Source organism: Pongo pygmaeus, chromosome 5 (genome assembly GCF_028885625.2).
Source record: "Pongo pygmaeus isolate AG05252 chromosome 5, NHGRI_mPonPyg2-v2.0_pri, whole genome shotgun sequence".
Taxonomy (NCBI): Eukaryota; Metazoa; Chordata; class Mammalia; order Primates; family Hominidae; genus Pongo; species Pongo pygmaeus.
The window spans coordinates 52076502-52099083 of record NC_072378.2 but is presented as its reverse complement, the minus strand read 5'-3'; the positions used below and the strand labels follow the sequence as shown (position 1 = coordinate 52099083).

Genomic DNA, 22582 nt, shown 5'->3' with positions numbered 1-22582 from the left:
GCTATAATTGTGCCACTCATTGTACTCAAGTTTGGGTGATAGAGCTAGACCCTGTCTCTATTAACAAAATAAAAATAAAAAAGAATCTTTTCTTCTGTGATACTTCATGCCTTCAGAATGTTCTCAAGGGCCTTTTGCCTGATATTTAATGCCTATCCAGATTTGTCTCAAATTCTTCTAGCATTAAGTTCCAGTATTTTCCTGCATAAGTCTCCCAAGTATCAATAGCTATTTTCTCCTCTCTGTCTTTGTTCATGTATTTGCACAGCCTTCAAAGTCCCCTCAGATACTTCCTCCTCCAGGATGCTTTCCCTAATCATATCAATGAAAAATAAACATCCAAAGCAATTGATTTGCATTATTCTAGTGGCATGTGTCACATCCCAATTTGTTTAACAAATGTTTGTTATGTGTATCTTATTTCATTTACTAGCTTGTAAATATCTTAAGAATGGGAACTGGTAACTTATCAACTTGACCCAGTAAACAATTACTGAGCAATCATTGAAAAATGGATAAAAGTATAAAGAATTTAGTTTTTACTTCTGTAAATCCCAAGTAAAATCTATTCCCCCATCTCTGGGCCTGATTGAGCTTATTCAGATGCCCATAAAAAGCAATTAATTGATAACAAACAAGCCAAATATAGCTCAGATACATGATGTATACAGAGGAGATTTTGTTGTAGTAGCTTTGGGACCAAGTCAGCCAGAAGTCAAGAGATTGAAGATCTGACCGTGACTGCCAGTAAAATTGTCAGGTTCAGCCCAGTGAAAGCACAGCAAAGAAAAACATGGTGTTTCCTTGAGTACCTAAAATAAAAACTCTTTTTGCCTTAGTTATGTGGATGAAAGCAGAAGTTTGAAGTTTGCTTGTTTGTTTTGAATGAGCTGCTTTAAAAATGCTGGCTGTAACTGTTCATAAACAAGGTTTTTTTTTTTTTTTTAAAATAAACCTGTTTGTATTGAGATATGATTGACACATGATAAACATATTTAAAGCATACCATTTGATACATTTTGATGAATGCCTACTCCCATGAAAGCATCCTCATTATTAGAATAATGAATATATTCATCACCCCCCAAATTAAAGGCAAGTTTTCAAACAATTTATTTTTAAAATGAATGTACTATAAAATTGACATTTTTGTATGTGGTTTTATTACTTCAAATACATGTATAGATCCATCTAACCATCCCCACAGTCAGGATAAGGACCATTTCAACACCCCAAAAATCTGTTCTCACATACATGTAGCTCTTCTCCAGCATTCATCCTTGGCAACCACTGATCTGTTCTTTAACTCTATAGTTTTGTCTTTTCTACAATGTTATATAAATGGAATCCTACAAGTATGTACCATTCAGAGATGGGCTTCCCTTACTCAGCATAATGCCTTTTGTGCTCATTCTAGTTGTTACAGGTTATCAGCTGTGTTTGTTTCTTTTCCTTTTTCTTTCCTTTCTTTCTTTTTTGGTTGAGTAGTTTTCCATTATCTAGATAAACCATAGTTTGTTTATCCATTCCCCTGCTAAAGGACATTTGGGTTGTTCCTGGGTTTTGCAATGTACAGAGCTGCTAAAAACATTTATGTATGGGTTTTTATGCAGATAGGTAACTTTCTTTTTTAGATTATTTTATGCCTCATTTCATAAATAATAATGGGGTGAGAAATTTTTCTGTCTCCAAAAATGGGAGGAGTTTCCGATGAATTCTTACAGAGTTGAACTGTCTCAACAGGAGGATGCCATCTTGCCCCATCATTCATGGCCAGCGGTTCTATCTGCCATTGTTCTAGTCCTAGTTTTCCAGATAACGTAACTCTCTAAGACAATATGGTGCTGCAGCAGGAGTCCCTATGACCCTGTTTTGATGTGTTATATGGCCCGTATTGAGTAGATACATACATCAGAGCAAGTAATTTCATACATTCTGGAGCTGAGAATATTTTTATTCTAATTAGTGAAACATGAGTGAAAGAAGCTGAAATTTTGCATTGGTATGGAAGGTAGGTATGAAAATTAAAAGAGAGAATTGGAAGAATTCTCAGTCAATAATTGACAGAATTGGAAATAACTATTATGTGTTATTGTTGGAATCTTGTGATTCTCTAGAAATATAAATCTTGGATTTATAATTTATTTATTTATTAAATTTAATGAATATATATTGAACATGTACTATGTCCCAGATACTATTATGAATATATTTATTTTTACCATATTTTAATTATATTAGCATCTTATTAACATATCATTGAAACGTCTTCTTTTCCCCGCCATAGGAGTCAATTTTACAGCTCGATCCAAGCCATTTGCTGTCTTGCCTGTGACTAGGAAGGAGAAGTCGACCATCATCCTGGCTGCTTCCCTGTCCTCTGTGGCCTCATGGCTGGCTCTGAGCTGTCTGGTGTGCTGTTGGCTTAAAAGAAGCAAAAGTAGAAGTATGTAGTTTTTTTTTTTTTTATTTTGGAATGAAAATTTCTGAAAAAAAAGTCATCATACATAACATGTTAACGATTCTTTTTCTTTCCCCAAAGACAAATTTTTGTGAGCTCCTCTAAAATATAAACTTACACAAGCCAAATTGTTCAATTAATACATTAGAGACAAGGATTGCCTAATTTTAAGTAATAATAGCAATAATAATAAAAACTTATGTTTACTAAATACTCACTATGGAACACATTCTGAGCACTTCAGATAAAGGAATTTATTTAATCCGCACAACAACCCAATGAGGTGGGTGAAAAATATTGTGCCTATATTATGTATGTAGAGAAAGAGGGACAAAAAGAGTAAGTCACCTGCCCAAGGTCTCAAAATCATGAAGAAGCCAGGCAGTTTGGCTCTAGATTGCATTCTCTGAAACACTATATTCCATTTCCAGCTGAGCCTTCAAAAAGTGAGTTAAAGAATCAGGGGAAACCAGCACTTTGGGAGGCCAAGGCGGGTGGATCACCAGAGGTTAGGATTTCGAGACCAGCCTGGCCAACATGGTGAAACCCTGTCTCTACTAAAAATGTAAAAATTATCTGGGCATGGTGGCAGGTGCCTGTAATCCCAGCTACTCGGGAGGCTGAGGCAGGAGAATTGCTTGAATCTAGGAGGTGGTGGAGGTTGCAGTGAGCCGAGATTGCGCCATTGCACTCTGGCCTGGGTGACAGGAGTGAAATTCTGTCTCAAAAAAAAAAAAAAAAAAAAAAAGAATCAGCGGAAATGTCATCCTCTCCTCTTCTCCTTTAAAAGGGGAGAGGGCTTAGTGGTCTGTTTGTTTGTTTGTTTATTTTTTAGCATAGGAATTAAGTAGGTTCCTAAATATTTCCCAGAAGTGGATGCTATTTTTTAATTTTTTAAAGCTGGAGACTTGTAGTCACTGAGGGAAAGAGGCTTTGTAAATGAAGCTTCTTTCTATCTTAGAGTGGAGTAGATAGGTGAGCAGATCAGGCATTGGCAAATTCCTTATTCCACCCATTCCGCCAACCCTAGACCATCCAATGAGTGAAAGAAATACTTGTGTTACTGGGAGGCCCTACAAAACCAAAGTAAAAGCAAGAGTGAAGTTTAAAAGAGGAGAAATAAAGAAAGGCAAAGAGAAAAAGTCAAAATAAAGGTGAGAGGAAGTAGCATAGTCCCACTACTACAACATTCACTGGGTTTGGAGCTCTGAGAGATGCTTGGGAAAGGAGGCTCCACTGGATACATTTTCTGTATTTGAACTGAGCTACAGCCTGGTATCCCTGTTTCTCTCTTCATCCTGTTGATCAGGACTGGACTAACTATAAGGCAGCTCCTTGTCTTTCTGAAGAAGAAGGGGATCTTGACCTCGTTCTTCCTTATGTTGCTGTGATTTGCAGCTTTTTGTTTTTCCTTCTTAAAGTTCTATTTACATTCGGTGTGTGTAGTGCTGTCTGCTTGTAAGTAGAATTTTCATTAATTTTTATCTTATGTAATCCCGTGAAGTAGGTGATTTGATTCTCATCTTCCATTTTGTATCTAAACCTAGTAGCCATGCAGGGGTCTCTCCCTAAGGTCTAACCTCACTTTTAATCCTAAGGTCTAGAGAAGGCTCTTTTTAACTCCTAAGCTCTGCTAACTCCACTTTTGATCCCCCAGCTCTAGACGTGACTTCTTCCTGCGTTTACAAATATATCTATTACTTCAGTGTCTTCCTTTTGCTCTTTCAACCTTTCAATATCTGTGGACACATTACCTTGTACGATATCCCCATATTTTCTTGACTGGGCACAGACTCCTAACTATGTTAAACAAACAAAAAAGATGTAAAGAAATTGCAAGGAACTTTATGAAAGTTTTTCAGTAGTCAGATCTGTATAAGTGATTTGTATTTTCTTCCTTATACCTTCTGTATTTTATATTTATTAAGTTTCTAAAATTAACATTCATTTCTTCAGAATCAGAAAAATATATTGTTCCACAACTGACTCATAAAAAAAGATTCTCTGGTTAAGCTGTATGCTCTTTGTGTCTGTCATTTTCAATTTGGGTCTAAGGACCTTGTTATGCTTTCAATAATTGTTGAGAATCTAAACAACTTTTGTCTATGTGGGTTCTATATCCATTAGTATTTCCAAGTTAGAAGTTTAAACAGAAAATTTTAAATTTATTCATTAACTTATTTTAAAATAATACATGCATTGCATGTAAACATAACATTTTAAATTAAAAAATTGTATTTTCAAAAAAAATATAGTGAAAAGAGTGTGGCATTCTTACAAACCTCTTTAATATCTTCCTTAATAGGCAGCTGGAATCTCTTGGCAGCTTCTGCATTCGACCTATTGCAATGTATTGTTTTTGCTGAAGTATATGAAGAAAACCAGCCTCAGTCAGATACATTGTAGAAAAGGGATGAGCATTTTAGTAGCCTTTACAGATAATAGTGGACATTCTTCTTTCCTATTGCACCCAGACTTGACAAGAAGTAGTTACTTAAAGTGCCATCTCAATGTCCTTTTTGTACTTTGTTACATGAACATCCACCAGTCTCATCACATACTTTGAATGGAGCTTTTATCCATGCATTATGCTTTGATCATTTTGAAAATATTGTTTCATGGAGTCGTGAAGATCTTCTCAACGTTGACATATTTCATTCTACTATTCAAAAAGATCACATTTGTTAATAACATGAATCATTAAGAATTAGAAACCTGTGAAGCTCATGTAGTTGATACAAGTTTTCCCAAATTCCAAGTTTCCCATGAAAGCTTGAATTTTATCACGAGGAACAAACACTGTAAGTTGTTTCTGTTTTACAAGCTCACTTCATTCATTTGAGAAAAAATAAAATCTGACAAATATACAAGTATGAATAACCATAATTTCTCAATCATTATTTCAAGCTCTTTCAAGTAAAAATGGTGTTCCATGAAAAAATAGCTAGTTCAGCTCAAAATTCAATTGCAAAATTGCTTTTTCTTGGGAAAATCACATACGAATTTTAAATAAAATTTAATTTTCTTTACTGCTTTATCAAAGATATTCTTAAGTACAATTAGCTTTTGTTTTTTCTCTTCTTGTTGGTTTTTTGTTTTGTTTTGTTTTACTGTGATTTTATTTCAGGGTATATCCTTCGTGATCATGCCTATCCAAAAAATGTATACCTTGTGGTTTTTACTAGCATTTCTCTAATGATTAGTGATGATGAGTATTTCTTTTCATATACTTTTGGCCACATGTATGTCTTCTTTTAAGAAGTATCTGTTCATGTCCTTTGCCCATTTTTTTTAAATGGGATTGTTTGCTTTTTTGATTTTTGATTTAAGTTCTTATAGATTCTGGATATTAGAACTTTGTCAGATGCGTAGTTTGTGAATGTTTTCTCTCATTCTGTAGGTTGTTTGTTTACTCTGTTGATAGTTTCTTTTGCTGTGAAGAAGCTCTTTAGTTTAATTGGATCCTGCTTTTTTTATTTATGTTTTTGTTGCATTTGCTTTTGGAGACTTCGTCATGAAAACTTTGCCAAGGCCTATGTCCAGAATGGTATTTCTTAGGTTTTTTTCTAGAGTTTTTATGGTTTTGGGTCTTACATTTAATCTTTCATCTAACTTAAGTTGAATTTTGCATATAGTGAAGGGAAAAGGTCGAGTTTCATTCTTCTGCATATGGCTGGCCAGCTATCCCAGCACCATTTTTTGAAAAGGAGTCCTTTCCCAATTGCTTGTTATTGTTGGCTTTGTTGAAGATGAGATGGTTGTATGTGTGCAGCTTCATTATTGAGTTCTCTCACCTGTTCCATTGGTCTATGTGTCTATTATTTTGCCAGTAGCATTCTGTTTTGGTTACTATACCTTTGTAGTATAGTTTGAAATCTAGTATACAATAAGATACCATCTCATACCAGTCAGAATGGCAATTATTAAAAAGTTAAAACAGTAACAGATGTTGGCGAGGTTGTGGAGAAAAGGGAATGCTGATACACTGTTGGTGGGAATGTAAATTAGTTCAGCCACTATGCAAAACAGTTTGGAGATTTCTCAAAGAACTTAAAACAGAAGTTTTCAACTCAGTAATCCCATTACTGAGTATATACCCAAAAGAATATAAATCAGTCTACCAAAAGGACACATGCATTTGAATGTTTATTGCAGCACTATTCACAATAGCAAAGACATGGAATCAACCTAGATGCCCATCAACAGCTCACTGGATAAAGAAAATGTGATACATATATACCATGGAATAGAATGCAGCCCTAAAAAGAATGAAATCACATCCTTTGCAGCAACATTGATGCAGCTGGAGGCCACTAAACTAAGTGAATTAATGCAGGAACAGAAAACCAAATACTGCATGTTGTCACTTATAAATGGGAGCTAAACACTGGGTTCACATGGACACAAAGAGAGGAACAATAGAGACTAGGACCTACTTGAGTGGGGAAGGTGGGAGGGGGGTAAGGGCTGAAAAACTGCCTATTTGGTACTGTGTTCACTACTTGGGTGATCATTTGTACACCAAACCTCAGTGACATGCAATTTACCTGTAACTGTACATGTACCCCCTGAACCTAAAATAAAAGTTGAAAAAGAAAAAAAAAGGTCTACTTCCCACCCATAACTATCTCCTTTTCATGCCATGTTATGGCATTACTTTGCCATATTACAAATTTATTTGTTTGTCCTCTGCCATCCAAACTAGAATAAAAGCTCAGTGAGGGCAGGGATCAGATCTTTTTTACTCACCGTGGTATTCCCAGAGCCTTAAACAGTGCCTGACATGAGGAATGTAAATATATTTTAAATGAATGAATTTATTAAATAAATGAATAGAAGATGAAGTGTCTCTTCAGCCAAGGATAGACTGAAGATATACAATCTTCTATTAAAAGCCCTCCTCATCTTGCATTTGGTGGCTTGTACCGGTCTCAATTCTTTGGTATTGATATCATACTGTAGTTACACAGGTTGTTGACAATGGAGAAGGCTGGGTGAAGATGCTTGAATCCTCCCTGTATATTTCTTGACAACTGCCTGTGAATCAATACTCATTTCAAAATTAAAGGTTAAAAAAAGTATTAGTAATATTCTGTCACTAGCTAATCAGTTCTGTCCAGCAGAAGTATAACATGAGCCACATATGCAAGGCACATATGTAATCCTCTAGTAGCCATTTAACATAATATATCAAGAATATTATTTCAACATGTAATGAATATAAAAACATTAGGTAGTTTACACTTTTTTTCAAAATTGAGTGTGTACATTATACTTACAATACATCTCAATTTAACTAGTAACATTTTAAGTGATCAGTAGCCACATGTGTCTGCTATTTGTATCAGACAGTATAGTTTTATACCATAAAGTTGGTGGTCAGTATATAGGATTTTATGCCATTATTTCTTGAACTCTGAGCATGTTATATGCTTTCTATTGCATGTATGTGATAATTTTGGGACAAGGGTACATACAAGGGAAACACCTAAATGCTGATGGTCCCACTTACAAATAAAAATGTTCTTTTTATCTGAACAAAAAATTCCTTCTTCTTCTCCATTAATACAGAAACAAAACCTGAAGAGATTCCTGAATCCCAGACTAATAATCAAAATAATCATATCCACATCTCATCCAAACGCCGAGAATCACAAGGGCCCAAAAAAGAAGACACTGTGGTGGGAGAAGGTAAGCTTGGAGGGTGGAGATGATCCCCACAGAAGAGACCCATTGTGTATGGTCTGAGCCTCCCTGAGCAATTTGGGAGCATTGTGTATGGTCTGAGCAATTTGGTTTATAGCCCCTTCTTAGTCTTTGTTACTTTCCTTCAAAGAAATTATACCCCAGCACAAAAATACACAGGTCTGGCTGGTTCACTCAGCTATTCACCAATTATTTGAATTGATATTTATATATTGTTTTTAGTAGAAGATTACTGGTTTAACATTTGAGTTCGTTACACAGAGGAAAGGGGAAACCAGAGTATAGGCATATAATCTTTCCTTTAGCTATTGCAAAGCTGCCAATTTGGCAACATTATTGAACTTGGGAAAGAAGAGTACAGTTGCCAAATACCGACTATGCAAATTAGATTGAGTACAGAACCCTCGACAAATGAGTCAGCCTTGTTAAGCTGTGCTTTGTTGTTTAGTTGTACTTTTAGCAAAATGTAGTATTTGCCTCCATGGTGTGTTATGCCAGCTGATATTACTTGTTATATTGTTAAATTGCCATTAGAATTAGTGACAAACAGAGAAAAGATAAGCATTTGCCGGGATGAATGCTTTGCCCTTGTCCTACTAAGAATGCTGCAAACAGGAAGACTGGGCAGAGCACAAGATGGCTTTGCCAAGTATGGGTATGATACATGAAAAAATTCATATAATTTCCATGGGCCTGAAACATTTTAAAACATGTACTCCAAAAGAGTCAATTATCACATTTTCTGCTTGAAAAGACTTACCAATCTTAGTGGTTCTGAATGTGTGTTTAAGCAAAAAATAGCAGTCCAATGTTATTCTGACTCTAAGTAGCTGAGTGAGATCTTTCGTGTGTGTTTATGTGTGTGTGTGTGTGTGTGCACGCACGCATAAGCATGAGTGTGTATCAGTTTGTTTGATTGTTTATATATTTTTCCATGAAGGAAATAAAGGTTGGTTTGTTTTTTTCAATTTTCCCATCGTATTAGTTAGCCATACTCCAGTTCCTGGACCTGCACCAGAAGGTGGTAGAGGGTATGGGGGTGTGGATGGGAGTGCTATTGAAAAAAATAGAGAAAGAGAGAAGGGGATGGGAATTATTCAAGATTCCATCTAAGATTATTCTAATTTTGGTTTTTAGAAGGCTCTTGACCATATTATTGCATGTAAACTCAGGACAGGTGTTTGAACACTGCCATCTGAATAGCTCTTCATATTCAGCTGCCATCTGCAGAGAATGGCAGGAGTAGTACTAATCTCTCTCTTAATCTCATATGGCCATCTATGTGAACTTCAGTGGCCCGCTTAAATTAACTACATTATGCAGTCCACAGTGCCTAACTGTTTTATTAAGGAACATTTTTTATGTGATGGCTTATTAATAAATTATTAGGAATGAGACAGGGACAGGGCTCTGTGGAAGAGTTTAGATTGAAGAGAGGGGAGCATCAAAGAGGCCATTTTATTAGGACATACAAGTTAAAAATAGAAAGATGTGTTATCTGAATCCTCCTCTGGGGATCACAGCAGATTTGTTTCCTTATCTTCTAAGCTTTGTACAAATCTGAAGAGTATCGTTTTGAAGACAAATAATGAGGCATCTCCTGCTTTTCTTTGGAAATTATTACCAGCTATGAAACACCTAATTATTGGTAGCTTTACATAAATTTTGTTTTATTCCATTATTGCCATGGCACTTTAGTTTCCCTTTTCCCTCTGTGTTTTTAAACTTTTAACATTTGCTGATAAAGTGACTGGCTGTCTCTCTCTCCAGCACTTTGCCTTCACTAAGCACTTAGGATTATTGAACTGTTGGAACTGAGCATGACTACTAGATTCAGATTATAAATTTACCACATTACAGCTTTTACCAAAAATTGCATGGTACAGTCGGGTGCTAGAAAGTTGTGATGGGGGAAGAAGAGAATAAAGTATACATCCCTCCTATTTTACTGTTGCCAGGGTTTTTGATATCAAGAGCCATCTAAGCCCTCTTTTAAAATCCATGTCTGCTCATGTCACTCTTCTACTCATAAGATTTAATGAATTCTCATTGTCAGTTGGAGAATCAGGATAGTGTGACAGTTAAGAGCATAGAACCCAGAAGTCCAACAGACTGGGTTTAAATCTGACTCCCTGTTGACAGACTTCGTGGCCTCAAGTAAGAGAACTAACTTCTCTGTGTGTTTCAGTGTCCTCATCAGTAACATGGCCCTAGTGATACTGGCCATAGTTATGGTTATTATACAGAATAAGTGAATTACTGTCAGTAAAGAGCACAGAACAATTTCAGGCATACTATGTGTGCTATATATGTGTTCACATCCAAGGGTCTCTTGGATTCCAGTAGTTACTACAACTGCTGGGAAAAAAAAGACCCGCCCCGCCTCCTTCTAAAAGAAATGTATTAATAGAAATTTTATCCAGGTTCACCAACTATACAAAAGGATGATGAATGTACATTTTTTTGGGGTCCTAACAGTTTTCTGCTGGCTGCTTTAGCTTCATAAGAATGACAGGGATAGGGAAGGACAGAGATAGCTTCATCTGGAAGCAAAGGAGCTGAGAACTAGAAATTGTCTCAAGTTCTCAGGAAAGCAAAACTATGTTTGGAAATTATTAATAAATAACGTGTCCATGTCATATAATAAAAAATGAACATTTTCTATTTTAAAACATGGATAAAATATAGTAGTTGTCCCACAAGACAACTTTAAAAAATAATCAGGAATAACAGCATGCCCACTGAATAAGATGAAGAGCCTGGTATGGTGGTATGCACCTGTATTTCCAACTATTCAGGAGGCTGAGGTGGAAGGATTGCATGAGCCTAAGAGTTTGAGGCTGCAGTGAGCTATGAAAATATCCACTGCACTCCAACCTGGGCAACATAATAAAACCCTAGTCTCTTAAAAAAAAATTAAAAAAGAATGAAGAGTTCCAATTCTATTTTCAATCAAGATCCAATATCATAATTAACAATGGAATATTAGAGGAATTCATATTCAAATGAGGAAAGCACATAAGTCATTCTTACCATAATTTTATAACATATATTTTGGAATCCTAAGAAACACAGCATATATAAAACAAATTGGCCAGGTGTGGTGGCTCACACCTGTAATCCCAGCACTTTGGGAGGCCGAAGTGGGCAGATCACCTGAAGTCAGGAGTTTGATACCAGCCTAGCCAATGTGGTGAAACCCCGTCTCTACTAAAAATACAAAAAAAATTAGCTGGGTGTGGTGGCACATGCCTGTAGTCACAGCTACTTGGGAGGCTGAGACTGGAGAATTGCTTGAACCCAGGAGGTGGAGGGGGCAGTGAGCCAAGATCATGCCACTGCATTCCAGCCTGGGTGACAGAGCGAGACTCCATCTCAAAAAAAAAAAAAAAAAAAAGATAAATAAAAATACAACAAATTAAGAGGACAATGATGGAAGTTGTTTGCAGATGATATACTTTTTTAAGAATAACTTAAAAGATTCAACCATTAACTACCACGATTTATAAATATTTTGAATAACTCACTCAAATATAATGTCAGTCCAAAAAATTGTATAGGTCAATGGTATATATTTAGAAAAAAAATAAAGAAATGTGCAATAGAGACCAAAGGATATACTGCCCTGAAAAAAGTCTTAACCAGTGTTATGTTGAACTATATAAAAATAAACTGTAATTTATTAAATAGTATAAAGAGAAGACTTGAATACATAGGGAATTATAGTATGTTTCTAATTAGATTGACTATTATCGCAAATGCCTCAGTTTTTCTCAAATAAATGAGATTAATGCAATTCCAATCATTCTTTGCAATGTTGAATAGCATAAGATGGATTCCAAAGTTCATCAGAAAATATAGGCTAATGATACAGAGCCAATTTTCTAAAATAAATAGATTTTATGATAGTGGAAATGGGTAGCCCTATCAGGGAAATAATATTTATGTCACTATTCTTAAGATAATGTGATTCTGTTACAAGAATATATGGGCACATTAGTGGAAATAGACCCAATTAGGTATATATAGATATCATATATAGGTAATAGATACAGAAATGAAATATATAATAAACGAGAAAATAAAAGTAAATATAAAGGAAAACAGTTTATAAAAGGTTTAGCAAATTTGATTATTTAGAACATTTATCAGTCTAGATTCACATTTTATAAAATGTTACAAAGGAAATTCCAGATGGATTAATGAGTTAAATTAGGTTTACTAAAACACATCCATTTCTAGAGTATCACAAAAACAATAAAATGCAGATCACTTATGATATAATGTGCAACTACAGACATTTTCCTTTTTATTTTTCTCTAATTTTTATGCCTCCTCATTTGTCATGCATTGCTTATTAAAAAGAAATAATTTTTTTTCACATAAAGGAACAAATTCTCTAGAGAAGACAGAAGCATTAGTATTTAATTATGGCATATACATTCCCTGATATGTGGGCAGGACTATTGCCCATTATTGACAAATGAGAAACCAAGATGGTTGATTCTTGTTGTTGGTTGATCTGTTGTTCATCCCTCTGCTTCAGATCCTGTTTAGGCTCAAAGGTCCAGGCAATTATATTTGGCTTTCTGTACTGAATCCAGATCATCCAACACTGAATTTTGCACATGGAACTAGGCTCAAAAAATATGAACAGGGTAGGGGGAGGTAGAGAGAGAGAGGGGAGATTCATTGTTAATATTCTTATTGCAAAAGAAGCCAGTGACTAGTACCCACACAAATTTTAAAAGTCACAGGCACAGTGCAAGAAAGTTTTGGAAGTCGGAAGAGGCTAAGGATAGCTGGAAAAGCTGTAGCTGACTGCGGGTGGACCCGAAAGAACCCAAAACCAGTGAGTCTTCCTTTCCATAGAGAAGAGATATAGGTTCCCCATATTGTATCCTGTTTTCCCTAAAACTTGATCAAATCCACCATTGGGATTCTAAGAGGCATGGAGGAACAGTTTAAAATCCCATCTTTTCATTTTAATGGGGACTCATCAACAAGGCAGAGGTGGAAAGGAGGCATGCCAATTCATATGTTTTGATACTCACTATCCTTCCTTCCCTAAAACCCAAACATTCAGCTGAATGCCTTAGGACATGTATCTGCTATAAATTCATTTTTTATCTAATTTGTCTGAGATCTAAGCTTCCTGTGGAGGTCCGAGATCAAAGGATTTGATTCCTTCTGATGTTGGCGCTGACACATAATGTGTGCTGACTTAGTTCTGTCTATAACCTCACAGTAGGAGGCGGCCAGCCTCTCTGGGCACCTTTACACAGTGAACTTTCATTTCGGCTGGGGAGTCTGTCAGGTATGTTGCTGATTGGAGCTGCCATGTAAATAATTCATGGGAGATTTTTAAATGTTTTGGGGTCTGCAAAGGAAAGCTATGCTTGTGTTAGTCTTTCATGAATAGATGCGGACTTAAAGAACAAGGGGGAAAAGATTTCCAATGAAGGTCTCTCAAAAACAAGATAACAGTATCTTCAATGGATTGAAAATAGGCGACTTGCAGTGTTTGATTCCTCTTATATGAAGCACTATTGGTTTTACCAAGGGATTAAAATTCAAAGCCTTTTTTGTCTTTTTAAAGTTTGCTTCTACCTGATAATTTATTATTCTTGTTCTTTGGTTATTTGCTGATCCTGATAAACTATGTCTTTTCCACCTGGTGGGAGCAGTAATTATGGAGATGATGCCCAGCTCAGTGCTTGGCAGAGGACTGGGCATAATGAGGGAGCAAGGCTGACGGCACACAAACATTTCTTCCTTGAAGGAACTCAGATTCCTAAGAGGAAGATGAGACTGTCACATAAGGAAAGGTGACCAATAATAGAAGCAACTGTGCAGGTCAAATGAGAAACTCCAGACAAGTATTGAGGCATAAATCAATGTAGTTTGAGCTGTGAAGAAACACTTCTGGAAGGAGCTGCAGGTCCCATAGGAAAACTAGGGTAACCTGAAAGTTCTTATAGCTCTAAGCAAGAGAATCATCCCACAGTTTGATGGCTGTAGAAGATACATGCTGGACAAGTGGACTGTGGAACAGGAGACAGAAAATATGAATAACATGGGCTTATCATAATATTAATAGATGTGTCATGGAAATAATAGGAACAACATGATTTTCTTATTTTACTGCTCTAAATCTAAAGCATTATATACATAGATTTATATATATATGTATATAATCTTATTACTTTCTCTCATCCTTACTTCATTTTCCAGATTAAATTGAAGTGGGAAATTGGTATTCTTTATCCCGATACTGTCTCTTATAGTATGAATCAGACAGGATTACTATCTCCTAACACAAACCAAGACAGCTCTCAATGAACTCAGGAAAAAAATAACAAAAAGCTTAATAAGTTAAGCATCTTCAATACATACAAATGCGTGGTTAATGTATTTGGTGGTGAGACGTGAGAAAAGCAGGGACAGTAAATGTAGTAAAAGTAGATGACAGTATTACCACCTACCCCCCCAGGGTTTAGGACAAGTTCAACCTTTTTCTCACTGTAAGGCATATGAATAGTGACCTTTGCATGCCTGGTGTACTCCCATGCATGTATCCCACTGAACATTCTTAACTTTCCATTGCAGTCTTTATCTTTACACAGTATTATATGGTGCCTAGATCATCTGTTTATGTATATTGTACTCTTCTGAGTTGATGTTTAGGTCTGTTTAACAGAAAAATAAAAGACAAAGAAAACGTCAAAGAGGAAATCAATTAAAACAACATTGCTAAAATAAATATATTTTAGTAAATTTTGAAGTAGCACCTGAGAATAAATTAAAATTATGCAACTAAAGCCCAGAGAGGCTGAAAGGATAAAAGTCATGAAGCCAGATAGCAGGAGAAGGGGAACTTGGGCCTAATTTTGTGACTTGAGCGTAATGTGCCATCTCTCCTTCTACTGTTATGCAACCATACATGTACACACTCATATACATAGATGTTTACGTGATTATTTCTACAAATATTTATATTCATGTTTTTATAAAACCAAAGATATTTAAATTGTGAACTTGGCATAAAAGCCTAAGTATTAGATAGGACTGGTTTTTATAGTTCATATCTCTTAACACAGGTGTGAGTTGGCCCCTGGTAAGGCCTGACCATGGTCTGGCTTTTGCATTGAAGCCTAGCGCTTACAATGAAAAATCCTCATTCAATTATCAACATCATGTAAGTGTTTTTTGAGGAAGAAGTATTACCAATTTTTTATTACATATTTAGAGTGTCTGATAAAAGATATTTGGAAATCAAAGAGCTGATGAAATTCAATCTTTGATTTGATAATATCTTATCAGAAATGCTAACTATGCAAAATGTGTAATTAACTGGTTGAAAACTAAATCCATTTCTTCTATTTCTTTTCTCCCCAGATATGAGAATGAGGGTCATGCTGGGCAAGGTGAACCAGTGCCCCCACCAGTTGATGAATGGAGTGTCCAGAAGGAAAGTTAGCCGCCACATTGTCCGAGAGGAAGAGGCTGCTGTCCCTGCTCCTGGTACTACCGGCATCACATCCCATGGGCACATCTGTGCTCCAGGTGCTCCTGCTCAGCAGATGTACCTGCAAGAGACTGGGAACTGGAAGGAGGGCCAAGAGCAGTTGCTCAGATACCAGCTGGCAGGCCAAGATCAGCTGCTGCTGCTATGCCCAGACTTCAGACAAGAGAGGCAGCAGTTGCCGGGGCAAAGTCGGCTGAGTAAGCAAAGTGGCAGCTTGGGGCTTTCCCAAGAGAAGAAAGCCTCCTGCGGGGCCACTGAGGCATTCTGCCTTCATTCAGTACACCCAGAAACTATTCAGGAGCAACTGTAATCAGGGAAGTTGCGGGCATTTGGCCTGAAAGGCAGACTGTTCCAAATATTTCTGGATAATAAGCAGGGGAAGTGAGGACTGTCCTGCTGGGACAACTAAGAAGAGAGAATGTGGACTCTGAATCCCTTTTTCAACTTTAAAATGGAAAACAGTCATATAAATGCTTACAGACTGAAAAATGTCTGATGCATATTTTGCAGCTATCACGATCCTAGTTCAATGCTAGGCAAATGATGGCACTTGTTAATTATTTACCAGTTTTTAACTTAAGCCTGATTTCAACAACTTGGTAATGGTGTAATACTGACTTATACCAGCAGGGGTTATTATTAAGCATTCTCTGGATTGACCACCCACAGTGCTTTGAGCTTGTCTTATAGAAGGGATCATGAAAAGGTCTGGTCAGTTACAGTTTAATTCCACACTGTTACAGAAAAGCATTTCTTTATCCTGTAGTAACATTTGAAGGGACAGTTCAACACCCTGCTCCCTGATCTGTCAGAGCTTACCTTCCAACCACAAGGCAACTTCCTGGCTTTTTACAAGTGGATTTTATTTCATGGTTTAAATTCAATCATTATTGAGAGCCTACAGTAGTGTGAGCATATCAAATTTGCACTTCATGAGGATTTACACATGAAAATTGATATTCTCATGGGCTTTGCTGAGAGTTTAGTTAAGGAAAAAGATGTAAAAATGCCAAATTTGGGAAAGGAAATTTTGTATGACCACTGCTGTATTTTTCAGTGATTCTTTCTGTTAGTAGCTGGGTCACATTTACAACTGGAAAAGAACTACATTGGGAGATCAGAGAAAGCCAAGTGGCCAAGTCCTTTATCAAAAAGCTGCTTTTTGGAGAAGATGGTGCATAAAGCTGTGATACGAAGGAGAGGAGATATTGTCATGTGCAACTGCTCTAGGCTGTGCAGGGGGTTTAAATGGAGATCAGAACAAAGGCTCACCTGGTATTGATACATTTGGTAAGGTTGTTAAAGGCAATTTCACCAAATTCACACATTTGTACGGGGCCCATTTCTTTTCAAACTGAAGAATACTTTAAACAGCCTGACTGTGTCCTTGGCTCTGGATCCAGAAGGCCTTATGCTCCAAGCATGTAAAGAAAAGATCGCAGGAATGTGGAGAGCTTCCAAAAAGAGATTGCTCTCAGATTTTCCTGAAAATCCTGAAAACCAGGATTTTCCAATCTCTACAACGTTAAGGGGTTGTTGTGTGGTTGAGTTGGAACAGAGAAAGGAAACACACTCTTTCATTGCTGAATCCTGAATAATGATGCCCTGAATTTGTTCTGTGAGAAGTACTGGCAGAAAGCTGTTATGTCTGCAGGGCATCAAGGGGGAGGTGTGTCTCACCCTACTATGAATTGGCAGAAATGTTTTAACCTCTGCTTTAGGCATCTGGTGAGTATTGCAGATCTTCAGGCTGTCCCTAAAAGGAGGTAGTTAGCCTTCTCTGTGGTCACTGTGTTGGATTTGGAAGAAAATATAAGTAGATGTTAAGGTCAGTGCTCCCCAAGAGATTTCAATCCAGGCTATCTGTGTTCAGGGAATGATTTGCAAAAAGTTGGTTTATAGACATTTACTCTGGAGGCACAAGCTGGCTGCCTGCTGAGTAAGTCCTCTTCGTAGATGATGTATTTTGCTTGGGCACCAACAGAATTAAAAACAAAGAACAAAGAAAATAACTCGAATGACTTAGGCAGAACATGCCTTCCCTAGTTTAATTAGTCCCTGTTATAACCAGTTATTTATCTTTTTTTGTAGATTCTCGGTCTTGAAGTCATTTGCCTTTGCAATCTCTACTTTAGTACACTCATTGGATCCTCAAAGAGCTGTAAGCTTTTTGGAAAAAAACATTTCAGAAGTGAAGGCTTTTGAGGTTTATAAAATGGTAGCAGTCTTAGTCCTTGCCCTGCCTCAGTTTACCTGCACATTCTTTCTTTCATTTCCGCGGATTCTTTCACCACTTTTTAAGTTTTTTTCCACAGGTATTTTTCCTGAGCTCTACACCATGCATTTAGCTGCCAGTGAGAATATCCAGTAGGTTATCCTATAGCTACTATGAAGTTAACACAGCCCAAAAACCTACTTCTCCTTGTGTTTTTTTCCAACTCAATGAATGACATCACTGCACTCAGACCAGAAATCTAGAAGTCAGTCATGACTCTTCATTCTATTTCACCCTTCGCAAAGAGTTAGCTGCCAGCTCTGTTATTTCTGCCCCTTCTTTACCCTTCTCCCAATTTTTATTATCTTCTTATTTATCCTCTATGTGTCACAAGACGAATCTTTCTGGGAGGCATGTTTTATCCTATCCCTCTGTGTAGGAATAACCATAATTATCTTACTAATTCCATCCCAGAAAAGCCTGTGATCCCTGAGGCCAGAATTGACTCTTTGGGCCTAAATAGCAGCTATAAACATCTTCAGTAACTTGCCAGGCTCTAGCATGTGGCATGGAATTTTGGCATCTAGCTAAAATCCCTCAACCCATAGTTAAGTTACTCCTCTTTCTCCTAAAAAAAAAAAAAAAAAATGAGAGAATTGGGGAAACACCGAAAGCAAAGAGAGCAGCTCTATATTCATTCATGTCTGGAGATGAGCCAATTTGAGCACCATTGTAGGCCAACTCTAAATTTATGCAGATCGTTAACATGGGTAACCCAGCAAATATTTCCCAGCAGTGACAATCTACACCCTTTATCTAAATAAATATTGAGATGTGCTTTATTCCTGTGTTAGTTCAAAGAATCTCTTCTTGCCTCCCATTGGTGATTTTCTGTATTGATAGACTCATTTCTCTCAAGAGATTGGACAAGCTAAAATTCTAGAGAGTTCAAAAGTGTTTGAAAGTACATTTTAAGTGTTCTCACCACAAAAAATGCTAGTATGTGAGGTGATACCTATGTTAATTAGTTCAAGTGATCCATTCCACAATGTATACATATTTCAAACTATCAAGTTGTACATGACAAATATATACAATTTTTATTTGTCAAATAAAGAACGTCTATAAATATTTATAGATGTCAAAATTGAGAAAGAAGTATATATGGAGCTACAGTTGTTTTGACCATCTCTCCATGCTTTTTGTTTGGGGAGGGGGACATTTTTGGGGGGCAGGGACTGTGTTCAGGGAAAGTACCTGACCAACAGAACTTCAAGTCTCTTCCAGAGTGAGAGACTCAGCTTATCTGATCAAGGTGGACTTGCCCTTCAATAGACTTGCCCTTGTTACTGCCCAATGAGGCCACCAAGGACCAAGAACAGTTGAGCTCTCTCAGGGCCCACCCCTTTCAACAATTTAGTTGAATGACTCCCTTCCATCTATCAGTCTTACTCCAAATATATGAAATTACTATACATTGAAATGCATGCAAACTATATGCAAAAATGAGTATGAGGAAATCAAATGTAAATCGTATGCAAATATTATTCAACCAAGCTTCTATAAAATTGTACGTGTCAATAACAGTAAAGAATTTTAATTAATTCTGTCATTTCAAATTCATGCATTCCATATTTTGCTCTCAGAACTTATAGTCTATGTCAATTTTGAAAAAACTATAAGCACAAGGAATTAAATACTATTGAGTATAGAACTGTTGATTTCAACATACACTATAGCACTTTGACTAATTACAGATATATTTGAGAGAAAAGTCACATTTCTACAAGGTAATTTTTAAAAAGAAATAAAACATTTCTGCAAACTTAAATGTGGATTAAGTGGCAGAATACAGAGATTTGAATGTTTACAAATATTCTTCTAGCATTTGTTTTTTTTTATTTTGTGATTTCTTTGCTCGGAACAATTTAGAAAATTTATTTAATGCATTTTTAAGACTTTCTAGATTTTAAGGGATTCAAATAATTAATTGTCCATACATTATCTCTTATCAGTCTCAAGATAATCTTATTTATTATCACTTTACATTTTATTTCAAAATTAGTAGCTATAACAGGGCGAAGGAAATACCCACTCTTCTCTCCATTTTATAAATAAAAAAGTCAGTTGCCATAACTTTGTTAGGGTCCAAGGCAAATTACAAAAATTGTTTGGACTATATTTTTTTCTTTTAACATTTCCTCAAGTTAATGGTATGTCATTTAGTAGAATGACTCATGTAGAAAATTATTCAAGTTATGCTGTTAATTAAAAAAAAAAGCAAATAGCAAAACCATCTGTATAGTATGCTTTTACTATAGTTTGCTTATACATAGAACAATTATGAAAAGATAGTCAAGATAATTTTGTAAGTAATAGGTACCTCTGGGGAATGGAGTAGAAATTATGGGTTGATTTGCACTTCGAATCTTATATCCTTTTGTATTTCAATACTTTTATAAATACATTTACTATTAAAATAAATTTAAAAATATCTTCTCCAAGTTATGATTGACCAGAGATTGGCAGTCTCTTTAGATCTCAGCCAGGGGTAGGACATGCTTACAGAAAATGCTCTTAGTCCTTGCAGAAATGCTTATAGAAAATGCTGTTAGTCCTTGAAAAACTAAAATAGATGCAAAGGAGAAGAAAAAGAGTCTGAGTGGAAGATGAACGGACTGAGAAAAGAGGCCAGGGAGGAATGAAAGGAAAAGTAAGGGAAGTCTATAGGTGAGGAAGAGAAGGTGCTATGGACAATAGTGGTTAGATTGTTACTGGATCTGCTTTACTACCACAGTGTCCCTGGGTTATTATACAAGGCATGCCACCAAGGGTTCCATTTGGGTGAAGGGCCTATAAGGATAAATCATGTATGGTTATGGCCTCAGTATCACTGCTAAAATCCAGATATAAAACAGTCTCCTTCTCATCACACTCTTATGGAGGAGACCCTGTGGAAGCAGATGTGTACCCCAAGTCAACATAATACCCACAGCACTGAGACGTGCCCACCGAATAGCATGCCTCCCTCCCCCATGTTAGCGCCACCTTGTGTATTTCTTCCAGTTCAGCTCCATGAGCTTATTCTAAGCCTATACTATGTGATATTGATATTCAGTGCTGCATAACATTTTGGTCAACAATGGACCACAATACAATGGTGGTCACATAAGATTATACCATATTTTTCCTGTATATTTTCTATGATTAGATATGTTTAGATATATGAATACATACCATTGTGTTACAATTGACTATAGTATTTGGTTCAGTAACATGCTGTACAGGTTTGTAGACTAGGAGCAATAGGCTATATCATGTAGCCTCAGTGTACAGTAGGCTACACCGTTTAGGTTTGTTTAAGTATGCTCTATGATGTTTGCACAATGATGAAATCACCTAATGATGTACTTCTCAGAGTGTATCCCTGTCGTTAAACAATTCATGTGTGTATAACCCTGAACACAAAGGTCTGACTCTTGGTAGCAGCTGTCACAGTATACTTATCAGGGAGGTTCCAGAGATTCAGACTCCTGTAATAGAAGCTGAAGTCAAGAGGCTGTGGGCTTTAATTTGCAAACAATGAATGTGGCCTGAGAAATAAGATTCTCCAAATTTTTAAAAAATTGTTGCATGAATAAGTAATCCTAGGTGCTTATCTGTAGTTTGGAGAACTCTAGAAGTGCTATAAATTTGGGCTATAAGTCTGATAATACCAAATATCAAGAGTTTCTCCCACCCATATATTTTTCTTGTATTTTCAAGGATGTCACTGCTTCGATTATCCTCTCCTTCCAGGATCATTAATCTCTCCCAATCTATTGGTTTACTCCTGTGAGTATCCAACATGGTTAAAAAGCTCCCACTATTAAAAAAAAAAAAGAAAGGAAGAAAGAAAAAGAAAACATTCCTTGATTCAATAGGCTTCTTCGAATCTCTTTACAATTTTTCTACCTCCACTCCAGCAAATTTGTTTGAAAGACTTTCGTTCACACATTTTATTACTTCCTTGGTTTTCATTCACTCTACCAACTACTTCAATGCATCATCTGTCTCCTTCATCTCTCTCTTTCTTTCTCTCTTTGCTATATGAGGACACAGTGAGAAGCTGGCTGTTTGTGAATAAGGAAGAGGGCCCTCACCAGGACACAAATCTGCTGGCACCTCGATCTTGGGCTTTCCGGCCTCGAGAGCTGTGAGAAATAAATGTCTGTTATTTAAGCCACTCAGTCTATGGTAGATTGTTACAGTGGCCCAAAATGACTAAGACATTTTTTCATATCATCAATATTGCATATGCTTTCCCCTATATTCTTGAAAGTGTATATTTTAAAGGTTTGCAAGCTTGAAATGGTATCTTATTTTTTTAATGCATTAAATTTAATATAATTTTACACTCCTGCCTCAATGCAGTCTCACCTGTCCAATTTCTTTTATTGGATAGTGAGATTGGTAATATCAACCACAAATTATATTAACAGCCATTTCAAGTTATTCTTTTAATATTTGTATTTTTTCTTTTAAAAATGATTTTAGTGTTTGCGTTTTGTTTTATAACCAAATGTATGACAACTATTTGGATGTATCTTTATATTGAATTTACTCTTGTGTTACTAGATAATCTTTTATTATCATGGCTTACCAATTTATGACCCATTAATCACAGTTATAT

The 22582-nt window shown here is 36.3% G+C and overlaps 1 protein-coding gene and 1 long non-coding RNA gene across 2 annotated transcripts in view; one reads left to right on the top strand and one right to left on the bottom strand.

Moving 5' to 3' along the window:
• Positions 1-21881, top strand: part of PKHD1 (PKHD1 ciliary IPT domain containing fibrocystin/polyductin) — a 477573-nt gene extending 455692 nt beyond the window's left edge. The window contains exons 64-66 of the mRNA XM_054492265.2: positions 2288-2446; positions 8033-8152; positions 15566-21881. Of these exons, the coding sequence (XP_054348240.2) occupies positions 2288-2446; positions 8033-8152; positions 15566-16005 (719 nt within the window). The 3' untranslated portion in view covers positions 16006-21881. The remainder of the gene's footprint in view (positions 1-2287; positions 2447-8032; positions 8153-15565) is intronic.
• Positions 12571-13278, bottom strand: LOC129038825 (uncharacterized). Its single transcript, XR_008503235.2, has 2 exons — positions 13222-13278; positions 12571-12801 (listed from the first exon to the last, which is right to left on the bottom strand). It is a non-coding gene; the product is annotated as an uncharacterized LOC129038825 (long non-coding RNA).
• Positions 21882-22582: the final 701 nt, after the last annotated feature.